The sequence below is a fragment of the Odocoileus virginianus genome, chromosome 33, assembly GCF_023699985.2.
Source record: "Odocoileus virginianus isolate 20LAN1187 ecotype Illinois chromosome 33, Ovbor_1.2, whole genome shotgun sequence".
NCBI classification, from domain to species: Eukaryota; Metazoa; Chordata; class Mammalia; order Artiodactyla; family Cervidae; genus Odocoileus; species Odocoileus virginianus.
The window spans coordinates 25,431,639-25,451,624 of NC_069706.1; the positions used below are offsets into that span (position 1 = coordinate 25,431,639).

Below are 19,986 nucleotides of genomic sequence, written 5' to 3' on the forward strand. Positions count from 1 at the left end.
AAGACTTGGTCTGGCCCTTGAAATCTTCCATCCATTTGGATAATTACTATACCAATAATACAAAAATAACTTTAGTGCAATCCTTTACCTCAAAAGCTGCCAAAGCTCAATGAATTCTCCTAATATTCTGAGAAAACAAAGCAAATCATGCAAAAAATAAAATAGATATTTTTGGTTCTTGGTGAGATTACAGTTAAGGGGCTTTAAAATTGTCTTTTGTTTTATTTTAATGTGGGAAGCATGATTTTTATCCAGCCTTTAAGAAATCAACATTGTTCTTTCCTTGTTTATTTCTGGCTACGATGGGTCTTCGTTACTGCGAGGGCTTTCTCTAATTGCCACGTTCAGGTTTCTCATTTCAGTGGTTTCTCTTGTTGCAGAGCATGGGTTCTAGAGCGCAGACTCAGTAGTTGTGGAGTACGGGCTCAGTTGCCCCACAGCATGTGGAATCTTCCCGGACAAGGGATCAAACCCATGTCCCCTGCATTGGCAGTTGGATTCTTAACCACTGGACCACCAGGGACGTTTCAGCATTGTTCTTTATATACTGATGTAGTATTCCAAAAGAATCTTTTCTTTGGTTAATAAGCAGCCAAATATTAAGAAGCAAGAGGTTTATGAGATAGATCTTTGCTGGTGCTAAATCTTTTGAAAATTTTAGCTCAAGAGCTGGAAGAAGAAATAGGTTACCCAGTGACCCACCAAACTAGAGGTACATAAGAGGATCTTTGCCTCTGATCATTCCCTGAGTGCGCTGTACTAGATCCAGGGATCCAAAGAGCACTACCTACCTGAAATAAAGCCCACGTTACCTGGAGTAAATCTACTGTGCACAGAGATCAATGGAGATATTTAGAGCCTCACGGTCAGATTCTCTTCAGATCTTTGTAGTTTGGTTTTACAAGCTGAGTTACTTAGGGCCTCAGAAAGCAGCTTTTAAAAGCAGTTACTGAGTAACTGCCAAAATGTTCTATTCCTCAGGAAGTTATTGGAATGATGTACTGAGATGTTGAAACATTTATGGAATTTTACCTACTGTCTTGAAGGGCTAGCAATAAATTAATATATGTGTCCACACCACATAATAGCACAGTGGGATTTTTTAAAGATCCAAAGTTGAATTGTTTTCAGATACAGTTTGGTTTGCCAATAATGTCTTGCCGTTTTAAAATCCTTTCAGCTTTCTGTGGCCTTGACTCACTAAAGCTCATGCCCACTGAGTTCACTGGCTCTGCCAACCTAGTTCGATCTCTTGTCTTCCCTGACCCTGCACACATAGTGTTCCAGTAGTTGGGTTGGGTGGAGGGGTGGGACGGGAAATGGATGCATGGAAGGGGGGTGGGTGGATGGAAGGGCCCTGGGCAGGTGAGTAAGTGTTAGCAGAACGGGGTGGGGCAGGTGTAGAGCATGGGAAGTTTGGTGAGTTGAATGAGTCTTGGGGGTCTCTGGAGTACACAGGGTCTTGAAGTCACTGAGATACCCAAAGCAGTTGGAGGGGGATCTGATGAGGGGATTAAGCTGGAAAAGTGGGTGGAAGACATGCCTGGCGCACACCTCTCCTCAGCTTTTCTTCTTGGGCAGATGCTGCACATTATTCATAGCCTCTTAGCCTAGGATCTTTGAAATCTGAAAGGAAGATGGAATCAGAGCGGAATGGACGGTGCTGTGACTGCAGTGCCCTCTGGTGGCCGTAAGGGTATTTGGCGGTATTCTTAGGTATTTTTTTCATTATCTATTCTCCGCTCGCCACTCCATTGTCTATTTAGTCCCCTACCCCGCCCCGCCCACACACAGAGCCCCCCCACTAGAATATAAACTCCCTGAGACCAGGGTTTTTCACTTGGTCATTTCACCTGGTTTCCTCATTGTTGTATATCCAGCGTCTAGGATACTGCCTGGCACAGAGTAGGCTTTCAACAAATACTTATTTTTGAATCTGGTCCTCCACTTTATTGACCCTGAGTGGCATTCTTAACTTCATAAAGCCTCAGTTTCCTGAGCAAATTGGAGATACTAACATCCCCACTTCCATAAGCATGAACTGAGAATGAGACCTATCGTGCTGAGCAAAGGCCCCCAGTTAAATAAATGTGCGTTCCCTTCTCCCCCAGCCGCCGGCAGTGATGATGCAGTATATGCTGCCTTGATTTGCACCTGATTTGATGGATATGTTTGCTTTAATGGGCATGGGCTTTATGCTGGATGGGGAGCAGCCTGTGGAAGTCATCTAGTCTCAGGCTTGTCAGGGAAGAAGGAAGATAGCAGATAGATACCAGGTGAGATGTGAGACTTCAGCCATTCACACCTGTCTCCTCACCCTCACGGCCACACCCAGTTTTCCTCTGGCCCTGAACCCATCAGGCTCCATCTGCCCTCTGAACCTTTGCAGATACTGTTTCACCGACTTGCCCTCCCTTCTTGCTAACCACCTGCCATGACCCACATTCAAGCCCTTGAGTAGTGGTATCAGCCTTCCCTTGGCCTGCCTACAGTCACTCTGGCCCCCTCAAATAGATCTTCCTGCAAATATGCTTATCTCATTTTCCAGCTTCAATCTGATTGTTCTCGGGACAGAGTCCAAGTCCTCTGACCTACCATTTTGTGGTCTGGATGCTGCCCAGCTCCTAGTCATCTTGCCTCTCCTGATCCCAGCTTCAAATCTTAACCAAACAATCCAAGCCATTTCCCACTTCTGACCCTTTGCCCACACAGTCTCCTCTGCCTGGAAATCCACCCTTGCAAGGAGAGCATGAATTGCTTTTTTCTTCCCAGGCTCCCTTTTCTTCGAGGCAGGTGGGGGAATCCCCTCCCAGTGCTTGCATTTAGGATCAGGTTGGGAGGTCTGGGTTCATTTTTCTGTTCAAGGGTGAGCTTGAGAATCAGCCTGGCAGCCTGATTTTTTCTATTTTAATTGGGATGCTGTGGGTGCCGCCCACGTTCTCCAGTTGGCCACAGTTCTCTTCCTTGAGTCTTCTTCCAGCCTCCCCCATTTGTCTCATGTGCTTGGATCCTAGAGGCATTTGAGTTTGAGACTCCTGGTACACGTCTCCCTTCTGCCTCTGCTAGACTCTGACTCCCTCTTGAGCCCAAGGGTTTTGCCTTTCAGTTCCCTGCTCATCTTGGGTCCCCATTTCTGTCCTGACACCCAGTTCCAAAAGGGTTCAGTTATCCCCCTGCAGGTCGGAGGAGCTGGTCCTCGAAGATCTAAGATCCCTGGAGCGGGAAAGGCTACCTAGCGGAGACTGTCCTTGTTTCTCTGGAGGCAGGACAGGAGGGCTTTGGGGTGGAGGTGTGTATTGCAGCATAGGTGTAGCCCAGGTGGCATCTCTGGTTCGTGTCCTGTGAGAATAGCCCCTTTAGTTCAGGACATCAGCCAAGGCAGCAGCCACTTCTGCCCGGCATCTTTGCTAGATGAATCTCCACTGTGTGCTCAGAGCCTAGCCATGGCAGGCTCTCAGCACACATCTGATGCTTGAAAGATGAAGGTATTGGCCTGTCTGGAGCTTTCCCATCTGGGGTGAGCTTGATGTTTTCTTGATCTGCTCTTTTCCCATCACTGGTCTCCAGGGTTTTAAAGGGGGCAGAGGGGTAGAATAGATCCCTCAAGACAGACTGGGACCCCCAATCTCCCCCTGAAGAAGGAGCCTCTATGGGTGCTGTTTTTCTTTCCTACTGGCAAAGGGTGGAGAAGAGAGTAGATTCTGGGAGGGGATAGTTGACTCCAGACTGAAGCCCTTCCAGAAGGAAGCACCCTGGGGACCACCTTCACCCTTGGGGCCCTTCATGCTCTCGTTCTTCCCAGAGCCACCCAGATGGGTCAGAGAGAGGTTTGAGGTGAGGGTAGGAGTGGCCACACAAATGGGCAAGACCTCAGTGGTGTGTGTGTACATGTGTGCTTGGGGCACTGGATTTAGACCCTCTGTTTAGACCTCTGAGTCCTGACCTAGCACGGAATGAAGTTTGATGTCTGAACATGGGCCCCCACCCATCCTTTCCTTACTCCCTAACTGACCTTGGTTCTGGTCCTCTCAGAGGCTCAGCAGCTGCGTACCTCTCCCAACTAATGATATCCTAAAAGGCCTTCAGCACCAAATGGGGGTTTCATCTGGGGAAGGATGGGTGGTGGAGTCAGGTGGGGACCCCAAAAGTGAGGAATGAACAGGTTCTCACCTCCAACCAAAGAGATGGTAATAGTAGCCAGAGGCGAAACATGAAATACTTAGTTATCAGTACAACATGGGCATCAACCAAGTGTAACATTACAGCTGGACATCAGGCTGGGTCCACATATCCTCAAATATAAAACACCATTGATTATAAAACATACATCATGTTGCGTTGCATGCTCTGTCATGTCCAACTCTGCAGCCCCATGGACTGTTGCCCACCAGGCTCCTCTGTCCATGAGATTTTCCAGGTAAGAATACTAGAATGGGTTGCCATTTCCTCCTCCAAGGGATCTTCCCAACCCAGCGATCGAACCCATGTCTCTTGCATCTCCTGCATCAGCAGGTAGATTCTTTTACGACTGCACCACCTGGGAAGCCCCAAAATACACACACTCAATCAAAAAGAAAACTGTCAAATCAGTCCTTTCTTATTACTTACAATTTCTATCTTATACTTGTTGAAAGAGTTCTTTTGGACTAATTTCCACATAGATCATTATCATGTTGTACCTACAAGCCACACGCACAGACCACAAGGGTTACGTGACAACCCATGTCTGTCTGACAAGGACCATTAGACGCTATTAGTTAAAGGCGACTTCAGTGGGTGGAGGGGAAAAAAAAGTGCATCTTAGAACAGATGAATGATGGCAATTTCTAACATATACTGAGCATTTACTCTGTGCTAATTATCACCCCCAAGAAGTCCGTAAGGTTGATTAGACCCATTTTACAGATTAGGAAACTGAAGTGAGCAGAGGTGAAGTCAGTCCTTCGCAGTCCCCCAGGCAGTGCGTGGCAGAGCCGGCCTCAGCACAGTGTAACGCCAAAGTGTCCTGTTGGCTGCTGGACTTAAAGAAACCTTGAGGGTCCCATGAAAGCACCTTATCCTACTACCTGGGTAGCCTCCTTGGCTTTAGGACCGGTGGGTGTGGGGCACAGGAGTGGCCCCTTCAGCAAACAGCTTGAGGGAGAAATCGAGGGCCGGGGCCGCCTGCGTCAGCATCCCCAAAGAGATGACATCGATGTGGGGCCCACAGAACTGCGGGAGGTTGTCCAGCGTGACGCCCCCACTGGCCTCCACACTCACACTGGGGAACTGTGCCTTCAGCACGGCGGCCGTGGGGTGCAGCTCCTGCGGGACACGAACCGGGGAGAGGTGAGAGCCCCCGACCCGGCCCCTCCCCAGGAAGCCGCCCCGGCCTCACCTCAGGCCTGAAGTTGTCCAGCAAGACGAGGTCCGCTCCTGCCTCGGCCCCCTCCACAGCCTCCTGCAGGCTGCTGCATTCCACCTCCACCTTCAGGGCGAAGTCGGCTGCCAGCCGGGCTGCCCGCACCGCCTGGCAGGCCGCAGGGGTGACAGTGAGACCGGTGCTGGGACTGGCACACGAAAGGCCCCAGATAGATAATGAGCTTGGGGTCCATGGCAACCCACTCCCATATTCTTGCCTCAAGAATCCCGTGGACAGAGGAGCCTGGCAGGCTACAGTCCATGGGGTGGCAAAGAGTCGGACGTGACTGAATGACTAACACTTGGGGTTCATGAGGAAACTGGGCATGGAAATGGCTTCTTGCACATTAGCACACACACATTAGGGGAAACCATATGGAATTACCATTTTTGTAAGACAAAAAAAGGCCAGATTCAGCACACTTTGGCATTTGGACCTGAGTTCAATCAACTCAGAATATTAAGACTCGAAGAGGTCTTCAAGCAGTTTCACATGAAGGAAACAGGTCCAGGGAGTTTGAGTGACCTGCCCAAGGTAGTCGAGTCATCACCACTGGGTTCCCAATAGTTCGTCCTTTGCCCTTGAGCAGCATACCAACCAGCTGAAGAAGGCTGGAGAAGAAGCAAGTCCAACCCCTCCCAGTCCTTCACAGATGGAACCTCTGAGGGGTCGAGGAGTCTTGCAACCCCCACCCCCCAAGCCATCACTATTTCACCAGGGAGTGGCTGGAGGTCCCTGGTATCGGGGAAGGACTGTGATGGGGGCTGGGGTTGGAGCATGGCCAGGGTAGGGGCTCAGCTGGTCAGATAGACACCTTTTTCACACCACCGGCTGCCATGACATGGTTGTCCTTCACCATCACCAGCCCGCCAAGGTCGTAGCGGTGGGCGGCAGCCCCGCCCACTAGGAGCCCGTATTTCTCCACCAGCCGGAAGCCTGGTGTAGTCTTGCGTGTGCCTGCCACATGCCCGGCCCAGCCGGTCCCCCTGGCGATCTCTACCGCGGCAGCAGCCATGCTGGCAACTCCACTGCAGCGGGCCAGCATGTTAAGGGCCACCCGCTCCCCCGAGCAGCAGGCAATGGGCAGGGCCCCGGACTTCGGCCACCTTGGCCACAGGCACCAGCTTTGATCCCTCAGGCAGGAACCAGGAGACCTGGCAGTTGACTTGGGCAAAGATGGCATCAAAGAAGGGCCTCCCTGCCAGCACCCCCGGAGACTTGGCCCACAGCACCGCCTGCGAGGGGGCTTTCCCCGAGACCAAGGCCACGTAGTTGAGGCCTGGGCAGTCCTCTCGGAGCCAGCTGTCTGCCAGGGCGGCCAGAGTGGCAGGAGGCAGCAGATGCGCCAGGCCTGGGAGGGAAAGAGAGAGAATGGCGTTACATGTTGGCTGCCTTTCTGGTAGTCGGGTGATGGTTAAAATATTTAACAGCTGGCTGAACTGGGCACTAGCCAATCAGGGTGAAGATCTGGGGGTCCCGGGAGAAGGGCTGAGGCATTGGGTAGGCCCTGTAAGCTGAACAAGGTTGCCAAATGGACCGAATAAAAATACAGGACACCTAGTTAAATTTATTTATTTATTTTTGGCTGCATGGGGTCTTCATTGCCGTGTGCAATCTTTATGCAACAAGGGGCTACTCTCGCGTTACAGTGTTCGGGCACCACTGTGCTGGTTTCTCTTGCTGCAGATCACGGACTCCAGGGTGCTAGGGCTCATGTGACATCTTCCGGGACCAGGGATCGAACCTGTGTCCCCTGCATTGGCAGGCGGATTCTTAACCACTGAACCACCAGGAAGTCCCCTAGTTAAATTTAAATTTCTGACAAACATCAAAGTTTTTTTAGTATAAATATATTCTAGGCAATATTTAGAACATGCTTACTCTTAATTATCTGTCAGTTATCTGAGACTCAAGTTTAACTGAGTGCCCTGTATTGTAACTGGTAAACCTAGTGCTGGATCAACAGCTATTTGTCAATTATAAGAGACATGCAGCCACCTAAAATGTTATTCTGCGGCTTTTCCACCTGCCTTGCATAGAAGGATGGGTTATTTACTAGCTGAAGCTCCCAGAAGAACGTGAGCTGTATGTCTTTCTGATCCCTGTCTTCTCTATGGCACCAAGAATTTTAAAGCCGGAAGTTCAGCTTTTTATAGACGTGGAGACTGAGGACCCAGAAAGGGAAGGCAAGTCAACTGAGGTCATAAAGCAAACTAACCGCGGAGTGAGGCTGGCCGGACCTCAGGGTCACGGGCATCTGTCCTTCACCTTTACCCTCCAAAACGCGCCTTCTCTCTAGAGATGGGGTTGTATAACGAGGAAAGAACATGGGGAGATTGTGTTTGAGCCTTTGCTTTTCGAGACAGAGATTCAGGAGTGTGGGCGAGCCCTTTAAACGTTAAGGGCAAAGTGCTCTCTGCGGTCCTTCCCGCTGGTTTGCCGGGCCCTGGTGTCTGTTGAAATGAATGGGGTGACCACAGAATGGTGCAACATTGCCATCTGTCAGCCAAGAGACAAACTACAGCCTCGTGGAGGGTGCTATAGATGGACTTAGCTTGAAGTGGGTGGGGGTGACAATTCGATAGCCTGTAAAGGGGGTTGTTTAGTTTTGTTTCCCCTCCTTTCATTCCAAGTTGAAGATTCTGTTTTTTAGCCACGCCACATGTGGGGATCTTAGTCCGCACCCCCCAACCCAGGGATTGAATCCATACCCCCTGCATTGGGAGCATGGAATCTCAACCACTGGACCACCAGGGAAGTCCTGCTCCAAGTTGAAGTTAAGGCCAGACAGTCTGGATTGCTCAACTCAGAAGGTGCATGCCTGCTCAGTCGCTCAGTTGTGTCTGACTCTTTGTGACACCAAGGACTGTAGCCTGCCAGATTCCTCTGTCCATGGAATTTTCCAGGCAAGAATACTGGAGTGGGTTGCCATCTCCTGCATTGGCAGGCGGATTCGTTACCACTCAGCCATCTGGGAAGCCCAAGGTCCTTCTTTTTCAGCCCTTCTTTCCCCAAACCAAGCACCTGCCCCTCCCCACCCCAGCCACAGATCTCTGTGCTTGCACCTGACCCTCCTTCCCCATGTTCTTCCCCACAACTACCCAAGTGGCTTCCCATTCCCTCCTCAGAGCCAGCTGTGCCCTGGCTAGGTGCTGGGAACAAAGTCAATGAAAAAGACACAGTCCTGCCTCCACCATTCACGATCCAGCCAGGCAAAAGGCCAGTGAACAAAGAGCAGAGATGGATGCAAAGGCCCCCACTCCATTCAGACCCAGGTGCCGTGATGTTTACTTTTTAAAATGAATTTGAATTTTTGGACTGGTGAGTATCAGGTAAACAAACTGTGATGCATGTATACAATAGAATTTGACTTGGCAATGAAAAAAGAAATGAACTACTGATACACCCAACAGGCACACATCTCAAATGCATTATTCTAAGTAAAGAAGCCAGATTCAAAAAACGATACACTGGGACTTCCCTGGTGGCCCAGTGGTTAAGAATTTGCCTTCCAATGCAGGGGACCCAGAATGCCACAAAGAAAACCCAGCGCAGCCAAAAAAACCCAAAAGGCGACGTGTTATTTGAGTCCATCTATGTAACTATGTTCTGGAAAAAGCAAAATGATAGCAACAGAGAACAGACCAGGGGTTGCCTGAGGGTGGGGGAGGGGCTGGCCATGAAGGGAGCAGCACCCAGTTTGGGGATGTGATTGAACTAACCTAGATTTTGTCTGTGATGGTGGCTACAGTACTGATGCATTTGTCATGACTCATAGAAGTTGACACAGGAAAGGGTGAATTTTACTGTCTGTGGTTATACCTCATTAAACCTGACTTTAAAAATCAAACCGTAAAAACGGAAATTTAAGTGGATCGCTCTCCTGCTTAAAGCCTCACTTTCATTGTATTAGTGCCAGCTCTCTTGACTTCTTTCCATTTTTCATTTATTCTTTGGACAAATCCTTGCTGAGCACTTGCTCTGTGCCAGGTACTACCTGCTGGGTAGCAGAATGGGCAGCCCTTTCTCTTAGCTTTCAGGCCTTCCCCTATGCTTCGCCTATCCTAAGGTTGTTCCTGCCCCCTGAAGTCCCTTCCCTCACCCCAGGCTCCCCCTTCACCTCTCAGTCCTCTTCAGATCTTCCCTTAGGCATCACTTCCTTGGCCGGGGGCTCTCACAGACCCCCTAAACCAGGTCACGTGCTCACCCAGCTCCTTGTCCATCCATCAATGTCATCCTCTGCTGGTGTTTTCTCTCTGGGGCCAAGAGGTCCACTGAGTTTTCTGCTGTAGCCCAAGTGCCTGGCACGCTGACCCAAACAAGTGTATGGCTTGTATGTTGACAATTTCATATTATTTTTAAAAATTATTCATTTATTTTTGGCTGCACTGGGTTTTCGTTGCTGCAAAGGCTTTTCTCTAGTTGTGCCTCAGAGGCTTCTCAAGGCAGTGGCTTCTCTTGGTGTGGAGTATGAGCTCCAGGGCGGTGGGCTTCAATAGTTGTGGCCCGAGGACTTAATTGCCCCCAAGGAATGTGGAATCTTCCCAGACCAGAGATCAAGCTCTCGTGTCTCCTGCATTGGCAGGCAGAGTCTTAACCACTGGACCACCAGGGAAGTCCCCTTATATTGTTTCGTTTAAAGCTAAGTGTTTGATGATACTTATCTGAGCAGAGAGGTGGCACAGTGGAAGGAATGAGAGCGCAGACTCCAGGACCACTCAGTATGGCTTCCAATATTACTTCTATTACATTTAGCTAAGTGATCCTGGGCAGGTGGCTCTGCCTTTCAAGGGAACTTCTGTGTCCCAACTGTAATGGGAATAACACTGATAACCCCATAGACTTGTTATGAAAATTCAGGGAGTTTATATTTCTAACACCCTCAAGAACACAAAGGAAATTCAACCCTGAATATTCACTGGAAGCACTGATGCTGAAGCTCCAATACTTTGGCCATAGGATACGAAGAGCTGACTCACTGGAAAAGACTTTGATGCTGAGAAAGATTGAAGGCGGGAGGAGAAGGGGGTGACAGAGGATGAGATGGTTGGATGGTATCACTGACTCAACGGACGTGAATTTGAGCAAGCTCCGGGAAATGCTGCAGGACGGGGAAGCCTGGCTGTAGTCCCTGGGGTTGCAGAGTCAGACACAACTGAGTGACTGAACAACAGCAGGAATGCTGGCACACAGTAGGTGTGTTCGCTGATGGGATAAATGAAGCACTTACCAAGAACGAAGAGGAGGAGATGACTAAACGTCCCCGAGGAAGCGGGGAGTTTTAGTGGTCTTAAAGGATGAGTCATGTTTGCCAGGCAGGGGTGAGGGGTTGGGGAGGACGGAGGGCAAGACACTTCGCGCTAAAAGAGCAAGTGCTCAACGTTCAGAAGCAAGAAGGTAAAGGAGGTGAGGGAGGGCTCTGGAGGATTCAGGGGAGAAATGTCTCGAGGTTGAGGCCAGAGTGAAAAGGGGGCTAAACCAGTTAGCTGAGAACTTTGGACAAATCTTGGGAGCCATCATAGAATTTTAAAGGAGGGAATGGTTTGATTGTGACTTAGTTCAAGAAAGGTCACTTCAGCTATCAACTGGAGATGGGTTGGGAGGCAAAAGGAGTCTGGGGCAACTGGCCAGACAGAAAGTGAGGAAGCCCTGAACTGGGCAGAAATCGATGGAAGAGCCGGGGTGGGGCAAATGGAAGATTGTTTCTGAGGCAGAAGCCACATGGGCACGGGAAGTGAGGGATGGAGGAGGCAAGTTGAGAAAGGAGGGCCCTCCCCCTGGGCTGCACATCGGAATCCCCTGGAAGCGTTCCGGACTCTGCCGCTCAGGTCCATCCCAGATCAATTGAATCAAAATCTTTCCAGGGCGGTTCCCATGAACCCAAGTTTGGAAATGCTCCCCGTGGGATTCAGATGCACAGAAAGGTTAAGAACCAGTGCTCACACGAGACCACCTGTTGTATACCTTGGTTTATATGAAATATCCAGAAAAGGCAAATGGAGAGAGATATCAGATGAGTAATTGGGGCCGAAAATGAAACAACATGGGATCTTACTGGGGTGATGGAAATGGTCTGATGATGGCAGCATAACTTGGTAAATTTACCAAAAAGCTTTGAAGTCTACTTAAAAAACAAGAACCAATACTCTGCCAAAAGGCAGGAATCATTTTGCAACCCTAGTAACCCAGTGGATCCAGGGATTGGATCAAATGCCAACACCAAGAGGAAAGTCAACCAGATACTGGGTACTCCAGACAGAACACCCTCAACCTGTGGAATACTCTTGCCGAAGCAGCTGAACCAGAGTCAGATCACACTTCTAATGCAACCACCAATTCACAAGAAAACCAGAAGACAGAAGAACCATACCATAACCATACCACTGGGATACAATCAGCCAAATTCAGACCATAGGAAACTCTCCAGAAGATAGCCCAATTACTGGCTAAGTCATTTCAGTTGTGTTTGCCTCTTTGGAGCGCTATGGACTATAGCTCACCAGGTTCCTCGGTCCATGGGATTCTCTAGGCAAGAATACTGGAGTGGGTTACCTTACCCTCCCCCAGAGGATTTGCCCAACCCCCGGATCCAACCCGAGTCTCTTACAGTCTCCTGCATTGGCCAGATTGTTCTTTACCACCAGCGCCACCCATACATTGCAAGGAAAACCAAAGATTAAAAGAATCTAAACCACATACTAACCAGTCACAATGGATCTTATTTGGATCCTACTTCAAACAAACAAATTGAAATAAAATTAGAACATTTATGAAACAGTTGAAAATCTAAACACTAACTGGGTATTTGGTAACATTAAGGAAATATTTTTTTAAGTGGGTTATGGTTGTGATACAAAAAAAAATTTCTATTTTAAAAACAATTTAAAAATAACAAAATACTGAGATAGTTATGTAGGGAAATATTTGAGAGCTGGGTTTCCTTTAAGATAGTCTTGGAAGTTAGAAATTAGAGGGTATGAAATTAAAGGGTGTGGGGACTTCCCTTGCAGTCCAGTGATTAAGACTCCATCCTTTCACTGCAAGGGGAACAGGTTCAATCCCTGGTCAAGGAACTAAGAACCTACATGTGGAGTGGCACTGCCAAAAGAAGAGGGTGGGGGGATATGAATGGGACTGGATTGGCCAAAAGTTGGTGGTTGTTGAAGCTGGATGATGGGTATGTGAGAATTCATTATACTTTTCTGTTTACCTTGCGTACATTTGAAATTTCTCTATAATAAAGAAGTAAAACAAATAGATAAGGAAAGGAGAGAGAGGACCTTCGCTTAGGATAAGGTCAAGGAAATTTTTGGGAGGATGAATAGAGCAGTGATTCTCAACCTTGGCTACACAATGGAATTATCCAGAGAGCTGTGCCAAATGTATATAATGTTTTGGCCCCACCCCCAGAGATTCTGATGTAACTGGTCTGGAATGTGGTAACTTAATTCTAATTCATAAAAGAATTGAGAGCTTCTGAACCACAGGAAGAGAACCTGTGTGACTACCATACCTTGGTGAGTACCAGATGCCTGGCACTTGCTATATATATGTGTGGTGTGCTGTGCTTGGTCGCTGTTTTTGTGACCCCATGGACTGTAGCCCACCAGGTTCCTCTGTCCGTGGGGATTCTCCAGGCAAGAATCCTGGAGTGGGTCGCCATGCCCTTTTCCAGGGGATCTTCCCAACCCTCGGATCGAACCCAGGTCTCCTGCCTTGCAGGTGGATTCTTTATAGACTGAGCCACCAAGGGAAACCCAAGAATACTGGAGTGGGTAGCCTATCCTTTCTTCAGGGAACTTCCTGACCCAGGAATCAAACCGAGGTCTCCTGCATTGCAGGCAGATTCTTTAACCAGCTGAGCTACCTGGGAAGCCTATATATGTATATATACACAAAGTCACAAATCCTACCTATTGCCCTTTTTCATGGTAGAGGTCACTAAGACAGAGAATCTAGGTTCTGAAAAGCAAAGGGAAATTATCTAAAGAACATAGCTAGAAAATGGGACTTCCCTGATGGCCCACTGGTTAGGACTCTGTGCTTTCACTGCAAAGGGCCTGGTTTCAGTCCCTGGTTGGGGACCTAAGATCCTGTAGGCCACGCATTCCAGAAAAAAAAAAATTAATTAATTAAAGAAAAGAAAAGAAAATGACCAACGTGGACCCTGGTCTTCCCTGTCCAAAGAAGGTAGTTTTAGTTTTAGAACCACACTGCCTCCTCCAGCAGGGGTTACTGTCTGGCTCTCTTAGGCAAGATCAGCTATTGTAAATGCAGAATGTTCCTGAAAAACAAATAAGTACATCTGGATTTCTTTAAGCCCCAACTCTCTTGTGCATTTCGAACAACAGAAATTCCTGTGTGGAGCTTTGAAAATAAGGCTCTCCTAATTAGCTGCTGAAGCTGAAAGGAACTGCACAAGAGAAGCGGGCTGTTTTTGCAGCTGCCTGAGCAGAAGTTGCAGCAGCGAGGAAACAGCTGTAAGCCCTGTCTGTCCCCGTTTATCCTTGCTGTTGTTCTATGTAAATAGTCTCTCAGGACACCTGGACTTCAGAGAGCATAGTGTGACCCTGTGAGGTATCACCCTGATGTCTCAAGGCAATACTTTCTTCATTGTTATTCCAGAATTTTTTTTTAACATTGGCATCTCTGGGACTCCCCTGATAATACAGTGTTAAGACTCTGTGCTTCCACTGCAGGAGGAGAGGATTCGAAAAACTGGCATCTCTGTTTTTGAGGGAATCTGAAGCATCTGGGCAGGGGTTGGGGGGGGGGGGTTGGGGCTTCCCGGGTGGCGCTAGATGTAAAGAATCCACCTGCCTCTTGCTGGACGCAAAGTCAGGAAGATCCCCTGAGGAGGAAATGGCAACCCACTTGAGTATTCTTGCCCGGGAAATCTCATGGAAAGAGAAGCCTGGCAGGCTACAGTCCATGGGGTCACAAAGAGTCAGACACGACTGAACGGACTGAGCATGCACACACACAAAGCATCTGGGGAAATTTCCTGCATTTCTCTCTTTACAAATAATGTAAAAAATGCAGATAAACTGAAGACTCTGGCAGAATATTTGAAGATTCCTCTTCCCTCCCCCCACCACTGGCACTTTTGCTATTTTCGTCTGGATTCTGGATTGTTGACTGATTTTTTAAAAAACTTTCCTCATTCTTTTATTTGGCTGCATCAGGTCTTAATTGCGCTGGGTCTTAATTCCGGCAGCACTTGCTATCTTCTGTTGTGATACACAAACCTCTCTATTGGTGCACAGGTTCTGGAATGCTTGGCTGAGTTGTTGTGGCGAACGGGCTTAGTTGCTCCAATGGATGTAGAATCTTAAGTTTCCGGACCAGGGATCAAACCAGCGTCCCATGCATTCCAAGGTGGATTCTTAACCACTGGACCACCAGGGAATCCCTATTAACTAATTTTTCTATGTTGCCCTAACTGGCCAGTGGCTTGGTACCAAGAGGAAATGGGCTAGAATCAGAGCTCCCATCCCTGCATCTTTCCTCCAATCATGTAATAAGCACTCGATCATGCTTTTGATGAACTGGCACAAAGGCAGGTTCTGCAAATGCACATAAGACAAATACCACAAGTTTTTGTTCTTAATTTGATGTGACCGGGTGTAACCATGTGTAACCCATGTGGCTTGTGCTTGGAACAACAGTGACATATGAGGCTGACAAAATGTTCCAGCTAAAGGCAAGTGATGATGGTTTTCCCCAACTGACTGGAAAAAAAATTTAAATAGATGTCAGTTTTAAAGGTTTTGCATTTATAGGTTTTTCTTAAAACTCTGGTGCCTGCTACCACTTGTCTATAATAGAGTCTGAAGTGACATCGTGTATAATAACAGCTAACACTTATGGTCCTTCCCAAGCTCTGTCCCAAGCATTTTCTGCATATTAACACATTTAATCCTCCCAACAACACTCATAAGGTAGGTACTATTATTATCCCCCTTTTACAGATAAGGAAACTGAGGCACTGAATAAGAAAGTAATTTGCCCAAAGTTCACACAGCTCCAAAGTGTGTGAAGGCAGGATGAGTCTAGGCAGGCTGACCCCAGAGTCCTCTCACTTATCCCTCCTTATCACATAATTCACTAAATTATTTTTTAATTATTATATATTTATTATATCATCATTCACAGAATTCTACAAGCCAACCCAGGGATCCAGCACTCTGTCCCTGGTGCAGTAAGAATAGCCTGGATCTGGGGCAGGGGCAGAGTTGGTCAGAAATGCCTGATTTGAATCCCGGCTCCACCACCTACGTGCTGGGTGACCTTAGGCAATTTCCTAACCTCTCTGAGATTCAGTTTCATGAAAGAAGCACAGGGTTACAATGAGGAGGAAATGGGCGGCTCCCGTTAAGGGCCTGAGCCAATGCCCACCCAGCTAATGTCTTTGAACCCAGGTGTCTGACTCCGGCAGTTTTGTTCTCCCATCTATTTATTTGTTGATCCATTTGGCAAACACCAGATGGAGACAGAGGCTGGTTAGCACCCCGGCTTCCAGCAGCTAAAAGTTTTCTTTTCCCCTTCTCTCCCTAGAGAGGCGAAATGACCTCCAAAGAGAGCCAAAGGGGATTGCCCATCACACAAGTGGTAAAACGATCTACAGGGCTTCAGACAAGGAGAGAAGACCTGTTGTTAAGGAGAGAGCAGTAAGAGAAGGCTGGCTCTGAGAATAGGCTGGGGCTGGATATGCAGAGGAAGGCCTGAGGCTTATGGAGCTGAAGGTGCGCATGGTGAGAGAGAGGGCTGAGTGGGAGGAAGGGGGCAGACTGAGCAGGCCCTGAATAACAGGAAACAGTTAGGGTCTCGCTTAACAGGCAATGGCAAATCCATCAAACTTTTGATCTGAAGTCACATGATGAAAAATGCACTTTGAAGTTTCCATATGCAAGTTGTACCTAGGATTCTTTTTTATTCTTTAAGGTTTTTAAAAATATCTATTTATTTAAATAAATGCTGTGCCAGGTCTTAGTTGCAGCTCCCCCCACCCCCTCCAGGATCTTTGATCTTCACTGTGACAAGCGAGATCTTTTTAGTTTTGGCATGTGGGATATTTAACTGTGGTGTGCGGGATCTAGTTCCCTGACCAGGGATCAAACTTAGGCCCTCTATGTTGGGAGCCTAGAATCTTAGCCACTGGACCACCTGGGAAGTCTCACGTCCAGGGTTCTTGAAAGATGTAATGTGCTTAGTCTCTCAGTCGGGTCCGACTCTTTGCAACTGCGTGGACTGTAGCCCACCAGATTCCTCTGTCCATGGGATTCTCCAGGCAAGAATACTGGAGTGGGTTGTCACACCCTCCTCCAGGAGGTCCTCCCAACCCAGGGATCAAACCCAGGTCTCCCACATTGCAGGCGGATTCTTTACTGAGCTACCAGGGAAGGAAGCCCTGAAAGATATAAGTTGGAAGGCTACTGCAACAGCCTAGGCAAGGAAGCAGCAAACCAAGATAAAGGGTAAAGGATAAAGTTTACAGGGACTGCCTCCTGCACTCCACACCCCCGGACCTGGGATTCCCCCTCTGCTCACACCTTGGCCACCAGCCTGCCGTCTGCTTGTTCTGTTAAAATTTGTCTGTGCCGGGTCTTGGTCATTGCAGCGTGCAGGATCTTTAGTTGCAGTATGCAGGATCTTGTTTCCTGACTAGGGACCGAACCAAGGTCCCCTGCATTGGGAGCACAGAGTCTTAGCCACTGGACCACCAGGGAAGTCCCAGCCTGCCATCTGCTTTTGGCCCGACTCTGTCCTTGCCCCTCCTCTTCTCGGCATCCCCAGCCTTTTTGCCTCACCCCACTGATTTGACTCCTCCCTCCTGGCTTAACTCCCGGTCAGTGATCCCAGCGCCAACCCATCTGGCTTGGCCTGGAGTTACATCAGTGTCATCACGAGAGTGGAGGCCACCACTCAGAGGAAGGCTCCCCTAGAGGGAGGCGGGACCAGAAAGACGTGGAGGTAAATCCATAGGACGCAGCAACTGTCTGGATACTGGGGTTCAAGGGAGAGGGAGCTGTCAAAGGTGACCCTGAGGTTTCTGGTCTGAGTAGGAAGCTGGTGAGACATGAACAGAAATGGAGCTGGTGGCACCAGAGGAGTCTGAGTTGAGCACATATCCCCAAAATGGAACTGGAACCTGGGGTGGTCTCGGACCTGGAGAGACGATTGTGAGGACTCAACACCCTCACCAGTGTAACTGCACTGAGTGATTTCTGTACCAAGCGCCTGACGGGTATTATCTCATTTAATCCTCACCACAACCCGAGGGTAGGCACTGTTTTCACTTGACCCAATGAGGAAACCAAGGCACAGCGAGGCTAAGCATCTTGTTCAAGGTCACGCAACTAGCTGGTGGCAGGGATGGGACCTGAACCCAAGCTCTAACTCTGAGATTATTTCTTTAAAAAAAAAAAAAATTTTTATTTATTTACTTAATTTTGGTTGTTCTGGGTCTTTGTTGCTGCACACCAGCTTTCTATAGTTGCAGTAGAACAGAAAGGAAAGTGAAGTCGCTCAGTTGTGTCTGACTCTTTGCGACCCTGTGGTCCATAACCTACCAGGCTCTACTGTCCATGGGATTTTTCCAAGCAAGAGTACTGGAGTGTGTTGCCATTTCCTTCTCTAGGGGATCTGCCCGACCCAGCAATCGAACCCGGGTCTCCCACATTGCGGGCAGATGCTTTACTGTCTGAACCACCAGGGAAGCATAGTTGCGGTGAGCAGGGGGCCACTCTTGATTGCAGTGCACAGGCTTCTCATTGTGGCGGCTTCTCTTGTTGGGAGCACAGGCTCTAGGCCCACAGGCTTCAGTAGCTGCAGCACACAGGCTCAGTAGCTACGGGCACGCGGAGTTTAGGAGCCCGCGGCATGTGGGATCTTCCTGAATCAGGGATCGAACCCGTGTCCCCTTCATTGGCAGGCGGATTCCTATCCACTGTACCACCAGGGAAGTCCTCTGAGATAATTTCTAAACTAAGAGCGGGTCTTGACTCCCCAAGAACTGGTTCCACAGCCAAACCAGAGGGGCCAGGTGTGGGCCCTGAAGAAGCATCGGACTAGGAGAGGGAGGCCAGAGCTGGGGAAGGAGAAGCCTGGAGAGGGGACTGTGAAGCTTCTGGGAGGCCTCCATGTTCCTGTCACTCCCTGCCCCTAGCCCCAACCTGGGGAGCAGGAAACTATTAATAGTATTATCATTTTGCTGATACAAGGAAGTGGGGCCCTGAGACCTCAGTGACTGGCTCAAGGTCACACAGCCTATTCCTGGTGGAGCCTGGATTTGAAAAGGAGGTTTTTTTGACTCCAAAGCCTGGCCTGTACCATCCTGCATCCAGCCTCCTCTGGGCATCACTCCTCTCATGCATTCGAATCCCAGGACTCACAGGACTCAGGCCCCCTCCCCCGCCCTGGCGGTGCATGGGACAGGACTTTGCCTCACTCCTCCAGAGTTGTGAGCGAGGGGCAAAGTCCGGAGCTGCTCCAGCCTCCCACTACCCGGCACCTTCAGCACCCTCAAAGATGTGGCCACTTCCAGGCCATCCCTGAATCTCCCAGAGCTCAAGCTCCTTTCTCCCCCAGAGCTCAACTGGGGGACCCGTGGTGGAGAGAGAAACAAGAGTGAGAAAGAGGCCTTTGGAGGGCAGAAAGGAGTGTTTGGGTTCAGAGAGGCTGGAGGGAGACAAGGGTAGGTAAGAGAGTAGCTGGCGACCAGCAGAGACTAGACCTTGGAGGAGGGAGGCTGGGGACGGAGGCGAGATGGGATGTGGGGATCGGTGGAAGAGGGGCAGAGGGTGGTGCAGGGACACAGGGGAGAGAGGTCTGGGAGGCTTCTTTACCTTCAGGATCCATGAGAGCTTGGAGCTGGCCGACTGGTGTGTCCACTGCTGGATCCAGTGTTTGGAGAGGCCGGGGGCTGGGGGTGGGGCTGCTGGAGGGAGGTGGGTGGGGCCGGCCTGACCAGCCCCATCACCCCACCAGAGCCCTGCCCCTGTCTGGGGCACCCTCCTGCCTCCAGGACACTCAACTGCAACAGCTCAGAGGTCCTCTCCTCTCTGAGCGGAGGGTTCCTATTCTTGCCAGTCACTAGCCTCCCAGGCCCTGCCCCGGGCTGGAGAGCCTTTTTATAAAAAAAAATAATAATAATTTTATTTTTTTATCTTTGGCCATGCTGGGTCTTCATTGCTGTACTGGCTTTTCTTGAGTTGTGGTGAGCGGGGTCTAGTCTCTAGTTTCACTGCATGGGCTTCTCATTGCGGTGGCTTCTCTTGTTGCCGAGCTTGGGCTCTAGGGCATGTGGCCTCAGTTGTTGTGGTACACGGGCTTAGTTGCTCCTCTGTGTGTGGGATCTTCCCAGATCAAACCCGTGTCTCCTGCATTGGCAGGTGGGTTCTTTACTAATACCACTGAGCCACCAGGGAAGCCCTGGGAGAGCCTTTCTGATGGTGCACTGGGGAGATCCTACTTCCACCCATTTTGATCTCAGATACCTCTTTACCTTTTTCTGTTCCTCCATTTCCTTAGCTGTAAAATGGGGTAACACCATCCTCATGGTTTCAGCTGAGACTCAAGTGAAA

At 49.2% G+C, this 19,986-nt stretch overlaps 1 protein-coding gene across 1 annotated transcript; it reads right to left on the bottom strand.

Annotated features, from left to right (window-relative positions):
• Window positions 1-4,576: 4,576 nt before the first annotated feature.
• Window positions 4,577-19,356, bottom strand: QPRT (quinolinate phosphoribosyltransferase). The gene is given in 5 exon segments (XM_020884621.2): window positions 4,577-5,304; window positions 5,378-5,509; window positions 6,216-6,467; window positions 6,469-6,752; window positions 19,249-19,356. Coding segments are annotated over 5 exon segments (900 nt in total). The 5' UTR covers window positions 19,262-19,356; the 3' UTR covers window positions 4,577-5,085.
• Between the last annotated feature and the right edge of the window lie 630 nt (window positions 19,357-19,986).